This window comes from Myxine glutinosa, chromosome 1, assembly GCF_964187855.1.
Source record: "Myxine glutinosa chromosome 1, kmMyxGlut1.1, whole genome shotgun sequence".
NCBI classification, from domain to species: Eukaryota; Metazoa; Chordata; class Myxini; order Myxiniformes; family Myxinidae; genus Myxine; species Myxine glutinosa.
This window is the reverse complement of record NC_136261.1, coordinates 436,231,087-436,245,275: the sequence shown is the minus strand read 5'-3', so window position 1 is coordinate 436,245,275 and position 14,189 is coordinate 436,231,087. Positions and strand designations below refer to the sequence as shown.

The 14,189-nt window shown below is 43.7% G+C and overlaps 1 protein-coding gene across 1 annotated transcript in view; it reads right to left on the bottom strand.

Moving 5' to 3' along the window:
• Positions 1–11,013, bottom strand: part of LOC137418097 (E3 ubiquitin/ISG15 ligase TRIM25-like) — a 39,908-nt gene extending 28,895 nt beyond the window's left edge. Inside the window, exons 1-5 of the mRNA XM_078770742.1 lie at positions 10,955–11,013; positions 8,541–9,206; positions 5,687–5,782; positions 3,915–4,148; positions 2,951–2,973 (exon numbers count right to left, since the gene is read on the bottom strand). Of these exons, the coding sequence (XP_078626868.1) occupies positions 2,951–2,973; positions 3,915–4,148; positions 5,687–5,782; positions 8,541–9,161 (974 nt within the window). The 5' untranslated portion in view covers positions 9,162–9,206; positions 10,955–11,013. The remainder of the gene's footprint in view (positions 1–2,950; positions 2,974–3,914; positions 4,149–5,686; positions 5,783–8,540; positions 9,207–10,954) is intronic.
• Positions 11,014–14,189: the final 3,176 nt, after the last annotated feature.

Sequence of the window (14,189 nt, the reverse complement as noted above, 5' to 3'; positions counted from 1 at the left end):
TGGAAACTGGAGGAAACTCTGACAGGAAGAAGTCTGGCAGACCCAAAGCCACAACAGAATCAGAAGACAAGTTTCTGTAAGTCAACAGCTTGCGTGATAGGCGGCTCACAGGACAACAGCTTCAAGCACAGCTGAACACTCGTCGAAGTAAGCAAGTCTCAGTTTCAACTGTGAAGAGAAGACTTCGAGCTGCAGGTTTGACAGGTCGAGTGGCAGTAAGAAAGCCATTGCTAAGATGGCAAAATAAGAAAAAGAGGCTTGCCTGGGCCATGAAGCACTCTGCCAGTGGACTACGGAAGACTGCAAAAGTCGAAGAAGGTCTTGTGGACCGATGAATCAAAATTTGAAATCTTTGGTTCATCACGCAGGGTTTTTGTACACTGTCGAATCGGCAAAAGGATGGTTCCTCAGTGTGCTACACCAACTGTCAAACATGGAGGAGGAAGCATGATGGTCTGGGGCTCTTTTGCTGGATCCAGAGTCGGCGCCTTGCACAGAGTGACTGGCACCCTGAACCAAAAGGGCTACCACAGCATTTTGCAGTGCCATGCAATACCCTCTGGCATAAGCATAGTTGGTCAGGGGTTCATCCCACAGCAAGATAATAACCCTAAACACACCTCCAGGCTATGTCAAAACTACCTTCAAGGAAAAGAACAAGACAGTAGGCTTCAAATCATGGAATGGCCAGCGCAGTCTCCAGACTTAAACCCCATCGAGCTGGTGGGGATGAACTGAACAGAAGGGTGAAAGAAAGCAACCTTCAAGTGCAATACATTTGTGGGAACTTCTGCAACAGTGTTGGGAAGAACTTCCCGAACTATATTTGATTTCCATTGTAGAAAGAATGCCACGAGTGTGTTCGTCGGTTATATCTGCAAAAGTTGGCTACTTTGCTGAGTAAAAAAAATTTCAATTAAATTTTGTTAAACAAAATGATTCTATGATTTCTTTTTTATCTCCAATTATTTATTTGTTCTATGCTTAATCTCATAGTACAGTACATTGAGACATTAAAGTGCATAAATTTCAATAAAAACTTGAAAAATTGAGGTGTTCTAAAACTTTTGACCGGTAGTGTATTCTTGGAGAAAATGCCAGGAGCATAGAAAAGGCCCCTCTATATGGTATGTGCCATGCGGAAAATTAAATTAAAGAAGGGACATTCTGAAAAAATCTCGTATGCATGCTGGACTACCCCCTTGTGTTCTTCGGAGGAACCAAGAAATGGTCGAGAAAAGTTCCTATAAAGGGGCGCCCTGCATCTGGCAAATAAAATACATTTGCTTCTTCTTGCAGCTGTATGAATCAAATTGGCACCGCATTATATGTCAATATACATATTATTATACACTGTATCAATATTCATATTACTTTGAATTTCTCTGAGCAACGCCGGGTTCTTCAGCTTGTGTTTTATATTTTGAACACAAGAACACAAATCCCTTTGTTAGCACTTCCAAAAACCTCCAGTTTAGCAGTATTTGGAGAAACGCAAATTTCCGCTATATTGACCAATCAAATTTGCCGTTCACGCTTTCAACCTTGGAAAATATCGAGGTCCAGACAAAAAATATATAGATCGTGCTCGGAAACGCAAACCAAGAGTTGAAAAGACCCTTCCATGCCCTTTTCTCAAGACAGTGTGGGGTAAGGTGTTTTATGAATTATCTTTAGAAATGGTTTGGAAGGGAATGAGGAATAAATAGAAAGAGCAGTTGAAGAAGAAGGGGAGCAGAGATCATGGATGGACATGGAGAGAAGAAGGTGAGCATAGATCACAGATGGACATGGAGAGAAGAATCAATAAGACCAAGTGGAACACGAGCAAATTAGCAGAACAGAATATTTAAGGATGTTTGAGACTTCGAGTGTATCAATGAACACAGTAGATCTCAACAATTTAGAAGTCAATCGTTTTAAGTTGATGAGGATGGGAAAGTATAAAGAAAAGGACAGAAAGGAATGAACTAAACAAGATAAACTCAAATGAGGATCAATGAGGATTTAAGGAGCTTCTTAAAGTTTGTGTCCAATTAATAACACAAATGAACTTTATAATGACCCTCCTCCCTAAATTAACCCAAAACTGTTCATTTATAGATCAGAAATGGGGAAGGAAATCGCGTGAGGAAAATAATCTAGTTCACGAGGACAACTGAGTAACCTGAATCAGTTACATCTTGTTCACCCCGTGTGTCCTTCTCTCACACTCATTCTTTCCCTCACCCTCATTCTTTACCAAACCCTCATTTTTTCCACTAACCCTCATTCTTTCCTTAACCCTCATTCTTTCCCTAACCCTCATTCTTTCCCGAACCCTCATTCTTTCCCGAACCACATTCTTTCCCTCATCCTCATTCTTTCCCTCATCCTCATTTCTCAAAGTCTCCCTTTATTTTGTCTCATTTTATTATTTAGTAAATCTATCTATAATTCCAGTAATCTCTGTGTGTATGTGTGTGTGTCTGTGTGTGTGTTTGTCTGTGACCGCTGTTTCTCGACAACCACGGGTCCGATATACTTGAAACTTGCCAGGTATATTGCTGGGGACCCGAGGATGTGCCTTTTCAAAGTTTGAAATTAATCGGACAAGTGGTTCCCAAGGTATGGTCACCGTACTCGCAAGCCGTTCGCTTTGGCTTTGCGAATGGACCAAACCATTTCATGTAAATAGAGGGGGGGGGGGGTTCTACCGTACTCACAAGCCGTTCGCTTTGGCTTTGCGAATGGACCAAACCATTTCATGTAAATAGAGGGGGGGGGGGGGGGGTTCTGTGGTCGTTACTGCCACGTGGTTTCAAAGTTTTTTTTTGTTGTTGTTGTTTGCACGCATGTTTTTTTGCACCCACGTACGGGCACGCCCTAGTATATTTAAATATTTAAAACACGATTGGGTCAAAAACATCAGGATGTGCTGATAATATGTCGGACACCAATGCAGTCTCACCTTTTTATCAGGTCCTTGGAACCCTGAAAAGGATGAAAACAAGGAATGAGATCAATATATTTGAATGAATGAATGATTGTTTTTATTTATTAAATACTAGAGAGTTCACAGAACATGACACCCCACGCAGTGTTCAATTACGATCTTCAATTTTAATAAAATAATGATTTTAAAGCTCGTCATTAAAAATATCCAGGTGTTAGTGTTACTGAAGCAATCTTGTACATCACCATGTACACTGCAATAAGACGACGTTGAGTCACAGTTTTGGAGATGGAGGCTTCGCATGCATGGGGTAACAAAGAAAGACGTTTTCAATTTGGTAAGGAAAAGATAAATTTGATTTTAATTTTGAAATAGTACGACACTTCCCTTTGGTGAAAACACCTGATAAGGTAAATCTGTAACCCAAACAGTATTCACATGAATAACATTGAATCGTTCAGGAACAAAGAATGTGAAGAGGTTGTTTGACCATAATTCATGCTAACGTTCTCCAGGTGGTTACATACAGGTAACTTTGACTACCTGGATAAATCAAAACATTCACGAATGATCCAGCACATGATGAAAGCCATGATGTCATGGTACCTGGAGGTCACTGTGAGCATCACTTGGATAAAATCCTTGAATGGAATGATAGAAACCCTCAACAGTGACCAGGTAGTCATGCTGTATCACTGCTTTGGAGACCATGACATGAACTCACTCTCATCCTGAATTGTGACAAAACCTAAATCCCACTTCATGATGACAAACACACCTGGAAATGCATTCACTCACCTTTCTAGTCCATTTCATTCATCATTTTTGAACCATTGCATGGTATACTGCACCTTTACCATCAATCGTGACATGTAACAAGGTCTCAACTCAAGGATTATATTTGAATAATGACAAACTCTCCCCAAACAGTATATTTTAAACATTAAAACTTTTGTAATACGTTTATGATAAACCACACCTGTAGAAAAGAAATGGCCTCCAGATCATGGAATGCTGCGTCCATTGTGGATTTTCCTTGACGTAGATCCTCGATCTGCTGCTCCAGTTTCTCCCTCTGCTTTCCAAGAAGAGAAAGCTTCTCCATTTTCCTCTTGTTGATTTCACTCTTCATCAGATCCACAGATTCGTTCACAAATTGGCACACCAACCTTCGCTTCTCCTCCAACCTGTCCTCAGCATTTCCGCTGGAGTTCTGGGAGGAATCATTGTTTGATTATTCAAAAATCAATAAGAAACTTTCAGAGAAAATGTAGAAATTAACAAAAGGTATAATGGATTATGGCTGATAGGATCAGATCACTTGTACCAGGAGTGACTTTTGAAGGTAAAATGAAGTGGGCACTCTTATCTGAAAATATTTTTGAGTGCAGGAATCCAATAGGAAATTTCAACATCCAATAAGTCCGAATTAACATTTCAGGGTTGCAATTTATTTATTTTCAAAATTGATGCACATGGAGGATAAAAGTGAAACTAGAAAATATAATCCAAAGCAAATGTGTTGATGGATATGCCTCTGTCCATGTTAGATGTAAACCCGCTGTTACGTTTCATCTCAAAGGTTGAATAAACAAGACCAAAAGTCTATCAGTGGCATAGCCAGGCTTATTTGATACTTTAGTTGAAGAGGATAGTAAGACCTCGGTGGGGATACCAGTTTCCAAATAATGTAGGTATTTTTTTTTTTTTTGCATTGAGACACTGCTTTGTTTATTTTATGTTTCGAGTTACAATGAACCAACCATACATCGCTTTGACCATAATGATGAACTCTTCCTATATAAACATGCGGTTCCAAAGTAACTTGGCAGCGTGTGAAAAGCGACTGAGAAACAGGTGAAGCGGCCGCTTCCATGTTAGATTCGGCGCACACTCTTCACACATAAACGTGCGACTGAGAAAGACGTGTAGCGGCCACTTCCGTTTTGCCATCAGAGGCACGGATTCGAACCTTTAACAGATTCAAACATTTACGGATTCGAACCTTTAACCAATTCACGACACCATCAGAGGATTGGTCACTGCAAAACCAAGTAGGCCTCAGAGGCAGAACCCAGCACCGAGCCGTACAATGCAGGGAGCTCAAGGTGTCTGGAGACATGATGAATTCATATTGAAGCATTGGAACTCCAACATTTGCTAAATTTAAATATGAATTAAAATAAACTAAAAACAAAACTGCAAAATGTTTCAATGATATGTTCGGCCTGAACGAAATTGGAGTCAAAATGTGTGAGGAGTTAGCCACGTACCGCCGTAATGACGTCAGACGTAATCACTTCACCTTTTCATGTGACCAGATCCTCAGCTCTGATTGGTATACGTTTGAGGGGACGTACATACATACATACGGACGGGCAAACACTGATCTATACGGCTTTGCTCTATGGGCTACGCCATAAAAATTAAAAGTCACAGAACGTAGAGAAAGAGAGGAAGACAGAGAAAGAAAAGGGTAACATTTGATGTTTGTAACTCGACTCGTGGTCTGTAAAATGAGACTTTCACCTGTTGAACCCAAAAATACCATCAGTTTATCTTTTGAATTTCAATCCGTACATGTGCCAAGTTTGATTAAAACCCCTTCAGTGGTTCTCCAGTTATCGTTGGAGAAAAAAAAGAAAAAAAACATTGATAACTGACGCACACATGGAAGGAAGAAAGGACAGCAGGAAGGACATCATCGTACATCCCTTCACAAAACAACGATGACTTAATGGTGATTCCCACCTCTGTTTGCCCTTCCTCTTCCTGAACATGCCGTAGTTGGGATGCAATGCTCTCCATTGACTGTGACACATGAGGATACTTTGCAGCCAAAACACCCTGCACAGAATAAAGAAACAACAGAAGTGAAGAATCATGAACCGGTGGTGGATTAAAAAGGAACATCCTGCACAAAATTATATAAATACTAGCAGAGGGAACCACACCTTGTGTGGAAGGAACTTAGAAGATACAGGATGATTTGTAATACGGGCTAACACGGGGTGGTGCTATACGATACACATTTACATCTAGAGAATTGGGGTCTTCCCCCCCCCCCCCCCCCACCCTGAAACCCCTAACCTGTAGGTTTGAAAATGTTTTCTTGCATCTCCATTTGCCAAGAGGATTTGTATGCAATATTATGGGGTTACTACAGGTTGGGCCGATTCTTTTGGTGGACAAACAGACAGAAAATACAACTATATATAGAGATGGAATATACATTTGTGATAAGGAGCACAGTTAATGTGATGGGAATTTCATTAAAATTTTGAAATCATCTCTTCTCTTTAACTCTAGAGCTGTATGAGAAAAAGTCCCAGGATGACATTAATCACAAAAACTGTTTCTCAGCTGTCTTGACGGTAGATGGCTGGGGAGGGTGCCGTGGGGGGCTGACGGTTATTTGCCCATGCCCCATTCTGCAGATGGATTTTGAAAAATATGGTATATTAAAATTATATGAAAGAGAGAAGTTGGATCAGCGACATTACCTCGTGTTCAACAGAAGCAAAACCCCCTTTTCAGCCTCTTACAGGGGCCAGATCCGGATGAGGAGCACAATCCCATGAGACCTTACTGTCGCGTCCCAGTGTGAGCACCCCTGAGGAGTGGGGACGGATAGCCAATTGAGCTTTTACTCCAAGGCGTTCAATCTAATGGCGGTGTGAATACGCGCGGGGGATGAGGGCAGCGATGGGTAACGAAGCTCTTACCTTCATGGGTCCCACTGGATGTCTTTGAACCTGTGATAATCAACTCAAACCCGACACGGAATTATAATGCAAAAATACTGGCTTTATTGAAAGAAATGTCGGTAACAAAAGAATGCACGGCAAAACTAAAATTCTAATTCAGGGACCCTCCATACGGACTCGTATACAAACAAGGGGAATGATAAAATAACAAGAGAAAAATGACCACAGTGTGGTCACCAGCTGCGACGTGTGGAATCATGAGGATATCTGTTGCAATATTGCGCACATGCACATTGTGTATCATGTATGCGCATGCGCTGTTCAAAAAGGTACCCCAACATCAACAACAACAACAACAACAACAACAACAACATCAACACGGTCCTCTCATGGAGCTGCTCATCGCAGCTAAAAATAATTCATGTTTCTGCCAGCACTCAGCTCTGGTCGCGACGAGCACTTTGGGAGCTTGGTAGTCATTGAAGCTTGAAGGCACCCCATGGAAAGCGCACAAGATGGCGGTGGCACCGCACCCTTAGTAGCCACCGGCGTGAGGCAAGCAGATAACACGACCTCCTTCGGCTCGCTCGCGGCCCCTTCCGCCTCTGAAGAACAACAGCTGCGAAAAACGCCGCCCTTTCACTTGCAAAGCTCCCAAAAGGCACCCAAAAATCTTTCACCGATCTCCTCACAGGCGACCACACAGGTAAAACGTGACCGCCTACGACCAAAGCCAGGACCAAGAGAGGGACAAATGTCTGGACCCCGTTCTTTTGTTCTCAAGGTTCTGATGTCATCGCATGACATCGCTGCCTGCTCCCATCAGCGAGTCCTTCTCATCACTCGACAATACCAGACCGATCACTGCTCTTCAGGGTGTGGCCTCACGGACCTGCCTGCTTGATGTTGTGATGTGGCCGCTGACAGCGCCAGCGGTATTGTTTAATGTCCTGTTCTGGTTGGCTTTTATTTACTGTTTATATTAAGTGTAGCGTATGTTTTAGTGTGTCATAAGGAACAAGGGGAAAAGCACAGAGGCCATTTACATACGGGGAATTTACCATTAATCCCTAACTAATTAACATAACCACACCCCTCATCATGGGAACAAAGATAAACTCTTATATGACATACGGTCTAACGGCTCCCTATTTATGGTACATCGGGTTTCTTCTTCTTCATTGCGACATACGGACCATGGTAATCTATACAATTCTACGAGGCCCTATGGTATTTCATTGCCCTGTGGTATGGCATTGCCAGATAACCCTATAAACATAACATTACTTTCCAGGGCCTACTTACTGGAACCTTTCCAGTGTATACATTTAATACTCCGGATATGCGGTTTAACCACAGGACAGGCTTATCTGAGATTCTAGCAACAGGCCCTGATGCGGTGTACCAAATTTGGTCCATAATCGTTGAGGTAGTTGTGGAGATGTTTTCGTGAAAATGATGGATTTGGGAGGGGCCCATGGCCCCCTTTCCAGGTGACATTTCCCATAAGGAGCACAACCTATGGTTAAGGGCATGGTCCCGATGCCTCTTGGCAAGTTTGGTCGGGATCTGTCTCATGGTTTCTGAGATGATGATTTTAAAATAAAATACCAATATTTAAGGCAGAACCTTTTTACCTCCTCTAAAGGGGCACTCACACAGATGGTGAGCACAATGGGTGGGACCTTGCTGGCCTGATAAATCGTTACAAATTAGATCCATAATTGGTCGGGTAGTTTGTGAGGAGATATTTTCGTCAAATGTTGATGGACGTACATATATACACATGGCCGGACGACTGGGCAGCTGGACACATTCTATGAGCTTATTTCACGGAAATAACCAAAATAGTATAGATATAACACATGCAATAAGTATTTTTTCACTGATTTACTCACCTTCAGTTCAGTATGAGGAATCTCCAAAGCAACAACGTCGTGGTCCCGATGTTGTCCACCTGTGCACGTGACGCACATCAAGCTCCCATCATCCTTACAATAGAGTTGCATTGGCTTTCTGTGCTCAATGCATCTTAGTTCCTCAATCTTCACTCCAGGATCCACCAGTTTGTGCCCTTTCTGTTGATGAGGCTTCAGGTGTTTCTCACAGCAGAGGATCTCACAAGGTACACACCTCTTGGCTGCCTCTCCATAACAAAGCTCACAGTAAATCTCACTGCCCCCCGATTTCACTCCTTCCTTAACATTCACATCACCATGTTCTGTAACTCGGACCTCCAATCCAAACTTTCCCTTTTTCAACTTCACATTTTCTACCAAGTTGGCAATGATCACATTCTTCTTGAGCTTTGGTTTTTGTGGAAAAACCTCACGGCAATTTGGACAAACACAACCTGTCTCTTCTTCCCTGTTTTCCCAGGATTTCTCGATACACACACGACAAAACGAGTGGCCACATGGCAAAGCAACGGGCTCCTTGTAGAGTTCAAAGCACACTGGGCATGTGAGTTCATTCAAAATAACTCCAATATCAGAAGAAGAAGAAGAAGAAGAAGCCATTTCCTTGGGGTGAGAGAAGAGTGTGAAGCAGGGTTGAATTGAAACCTGCAAATGGAGATTGAAAATTAGAAATATTTAAGTAATGGAAGAGCAAGTATATATATATGTAAATAATTAGTGTGGCATGCTGAAATTACAATGCTCTTATTCCAATATGGAATGTGTTGACAAATTTCTTCTGTCACCGCTAATCTTCCCCAGAGAGTCTTATTTATTGAACTGAAATATTTATTGCAAATAATTTGTCGGATGTAATCGATAACTTTGTATTTACTGTAATCCTGTGTGTTGTGTTGAATGGGTGAATCCATCATTTGATGGGATTTTCCTTGCGTATTCACATAAAGAACAATCCCCGAGTATTAACATTCGGAATAATCATTCAGGGTATTAAATGAAATGACAAACTGGATAAGATCATCAGAAGGTGCACTCGATAATCACAAACAGGTAACACAACAGAGTGCCAGGTGTCTCATGACAATGTACGAGTGTCGACAAATACATAAACAGAGATTATAATGAGATTTCATGAGTGAAACATCTGATCCATCACTCAATGGGAGTTTTCGTAAAACGAAGTTCGAAAGGTTCACCTCGTATCATCACTTCCGGTTCCAGTCTCTGAGCTGTGGATGTGCGATTTTCACCTCTGCCAACTTCCTCAAAGATAAGTTTCCCGGTCGTTTTTGTTGTTTGTTTTGGTGTATAACTAGCATAACTAGTATAACTAGTCCCACTCCTCCCTCCGGGTCTGCAAAACAGGTGTTCACCACCATCTCTTATCTTCCCCCATCCGAAACCTTGATCTTTTCTACCCCCGTTAACCTACCTCAAACCTACCTCCTTCAAATTCCGTGTTTTTTTTTCTCTAAAATCCCTTGTCGTGTCCATCTTGTTTATCCCATGTACGTTTACCGGATTCGAACCATTAACCGATTCAAACGTTTACCGGATTCGAACCTTTAACCAATTCAAACGTGTACGGGATTCTAACCTTTAACAGATTCAAACATTTACGGATTCGTACCATTAACCGATTCAAACGTTTACGGATTCGAACCTTTAACAGATTCAAACATTTACGGATTCGAACCTTTAACCGATTCAAACGTTTACCGGATTAGAACCTTTAACCGATTCAAACGTTTACCGGATTAGAACCTTTAACAGATTCAAACCTTCAACAGATTCGAACCGTTAACAGTTAACTGATTCAAACGTTTAACGGATTCAAACCTTTAACCTCGCACCCAGTCCTCCCTCTCTCTTCCACAAATCTCCCGATATCCCTGTTTTCCACTGTTGTTGTACTTCCCTCTCACCCCCTCTCGCTCCCTTTATTATATGTTCCATATGTTAGCTCTTACATGAGCCTCGACTTGGTATAAAATAAAATCATCCGTGTCCCACACCCAGCGTCTCCACCATGTTTCGTCCGTGTCCCACACCAGCGTCTCCACCAAGTTTCGTCCGTGTCCCACACCCAACGTCTCCACCATGTTTCGTCCGTGTCCGTCCACAACTCTTTCAGATATCTTGTTCACAAATAGATGAACAGACATGAAAACAAAACCTCCATCGATCTGACGGTGGTGAAACGAATGAACCTGCGTCTCTGTCTGCCTCTCACTCCCTAAAACTGACGTCATCCTGCCGAACCACACGGATCTTCCCGATCGCACTCTCCACACTCCTTCATTACCAGAGTGAACCAAACACGATCATTGTACAACCTTTCTCATTAATAACTTGATAACTCCTTAACCCGGGTACGAGTACGGACATGTTACCTCTCCTGCTGATGAAGATTTTGAATCGCGTAAAAACTTCCGCGAACTGAGGTCATAGGGGGTGGAGCCTCGTTCAGTGACGTCATGAACAACGTGATGACGCAGCCTCGTAGAATGAACGTGTGAACGCCCGCACATTCGAGTCTCCCAGCAGGTCACGTGATTATTTTAATAACATAAGCTGGATTTTTCACCTTGTTTTTCACCGTCAGTTTATTTTCTTGTGAATGAATAACCGAATGAGGGAACATTCCGCGGGGGTTTAAACCCTTTCATGTGATGATAACGTTTATTTTAAACCCGTTTTTTTTTTTTTTTTTTGTATACTGAATCGAGGCTCGTGAAAGAGCTAACGTTTATTTCACAAACAAATCAACCACACAAACAAAATATACAAAAAGAGGGAGCGGAAGACAAGATGGGGAGAGAAGGGGAAGCACACAACCACAACATTTGAGAGCAGGGAGAAGTGTGGGAGGGAGAGGGCTTGGGGGCAGGAGGCGTGAGGCGTGGGAAGGGGAGGGGGGGGGGGGAGAGGTATAAAACACAAGGGGACCGAAATTAGCGGGGGTAGAAAAGATCAAGGTTTTGGATGGGGGAGGATAAGAGATGGTGGTGAACAGCTGTTTTAAAGACCTGGAGGGTGGAGTGGGATTGAAGAGAGTGGGGGAGTTTGTTCCAGAGGCGGGAGAAAAGGGGAATGAAGGAGTGAAGGTGAGCAGAAAGTCTTGATTTTGGCAGTTTAACCATAAGAGGGTTGCAGGCAGATCTTGTGCGACCTGTAGGAATATTTGGGGGACAGAGCCCAGAGAGGGCTGGGGGGGCAAGGCCAGAGAGGAGTCGGTAGAAGACAGAAAGACCACCAACCTGCCTGCGGTGAGTGAGTGAAAGGCCCTTGGAGTTAGCTTCATCGCAGGAGATTCCAATGATTCTGAAAGCTTTGGTTTCAACAGCGTGAAGACGGGCTAGGTGTGAGGCAGGAGCACCAGACCAGAGGGGAGAGCAGTATTCCATAGAGCTGCGGACGAAAGCCTTGTATGTGGTGAGGAGCTCAGGTGTGCCAAGGAAGGACTTCGCACGACGGAGGATGCCCAGTCGGTGACTGGCTTTTGAGGCCAGATTTGAAATGTGGTTTTCCCAGGAAAGATCATGGCAAATAGTGAGACCCAAAAGCTTGAGTGACAGAACTTCTTGGAGAGGATTATTCAGAAAGTGGATGGGGGGGTTTTCCAGTCGGTCTTTTCAGAGAGACATCATAAGAGTGTGAGATTTATCAGGATTGAAAGACATGTTCCATTTGTTTGCCCAGTCTGTGATTTTGTCCAGGTCTGCAGAGAGTGAGGAGGCTGCAGACTGCCAATCTGAGGGATGAGGAATGGAGCGACAGAGAGTAGAGTCGTCAGCAAAGAGATAGAGAGGATTTTCAAGAGAGTCAGAGAGATCATTGATGAAGACCAGAAAAAGTACAGGGCCCAGAACACTACCTTGGGGAACTCCAGCCTGAACAGGAAGAGGAGATGAGAGAAACCCATTCAGGGCCACACGTTGACTACGACCAGAGAGGAAGTCCGCGAGCCATGCGTGGAGATTTCCCTGGATACCAAAGGAGGAGAGTTTGGTGAGCAGAGCAGGGTGCCAGACCGTATCGAAGGCACGTGAAATGTCAAGGGAGACAGCTCTAATTGCCTGTTTGGCGTTGAGGACCTCCATCCATTGTTGAGAAAGCAGAAGCAGCATGTCCAGAGTAGAGAGACCAGGTCTGAAACCAAATTGATGATCAGAGATCAAGCCATTGGGGAAGAGGAAAGATTTCATATCTGAAGCAATGATGGATTCCATGACTTTGCTGATAATTGGGAGAAGGCTGATTGGTCTGTAGTTGCTGGGATCGGTTTTTGCACCTTTTTTGTGCAAAGCGGTGATGTTGGCTGATTTCCAAGCAGATGGCAGATGACCTTGAGCAAAAGAGAGGGTGAAGAGAACAGAGAGAGGGAGTGAAAGAGCGGAGGAACAGGATTTTGGACCCGTGGGCTGATGCCGTCAGGAACAGTTGCAGAATCAGAGTCGAGGGTTGACAGAAACTTTTCCACCTTGTCAGGAGGAAAGGACACAGAATCCAGGAGCAGCTGGGTACGACTGGGTACGGTGGGTACAGAGAGGGATGGGTTCGGGACACAAGATTTAGAGGCAAACACAGAGTTGAGGCATTCAGCTTTTTCACGTGCGGAGTCAGCCGTTAAGCCGTTTGAGGTGAGGGAGGGGATGGAGGTGGAACAAACACCAGAAACAGATTTGACCAGACGCCACCAGGATTTGGAAGAGGGAGACAGATAAGAGAGTTCGGTCTTGAGAACGGTGAGATATTGTTTTCTGGCTCTCCTGAGGGTGGACGCACACTTGTTTCGGGCTTTGTGAAAGGAAATGAGATTTCCTTCCGTTGGATTTGCTTTCCACGAGACGAAAGCAAGTTGTTCAGGGCAACAGCCTCACCACAAGATTCCATGTACCATGGACGGGAGGAAGGGTATGACAACTGAAGACGAGATGGGATAAATCTGTGCATGAGAGAGAGCAATTTACCTTGAAAGAATTCCCAGGATGAGTTGATGTCAGAGGCGGTAGAGATGGGAGACCAGTCCAGATGATTGATGGCTGCTTGAAGACCGTGCCAGTTGGCCTGAGTGAAATGCCAGACTCGTCGACGCTGAGGAGGCTCTCTGAGAATGGTCAGAGAGATGTCCACTTTGACAAGCACATGATCAGATGAGCCGATTGGAGCAGAAGAAGAGCAGCAGACATTTTCAGGGAAGTTTGTCATAACCAAATCCAGAAGAGAAGATGCTCCGTTGACTGAGATCCGGGTCGGGAAATTGACAGATTGTGTCAGTCCCAGTGAGTCGCAGAAGTCCTTTGCTGAAGAGCCATGGCTGGTGAGAGAGGTACCCACGCCCAGCCAACTGGCATGGTGACAATTGAAATCACCACATATGAGGAAGAGAGAGTTGGGATGGGTAGATAGAAGTTGGTCCATATTATCAGACAGCGAGATGTAGATGGAGTCATCGCTGTTTGGTGGACGGTACAACACACATATGAACAAAAGGTGGGAGCGAAGGGGAAGCCGTAGCCAAAGGTATTCCTGGGGGTGAGGTGGAGAGAGGGCAGTGGAGAGCGAATGAGGAAGAGAGTTTTTTTTATAAAGATAGCAACCCCACCTCCAGGACGAGGCTCAGGT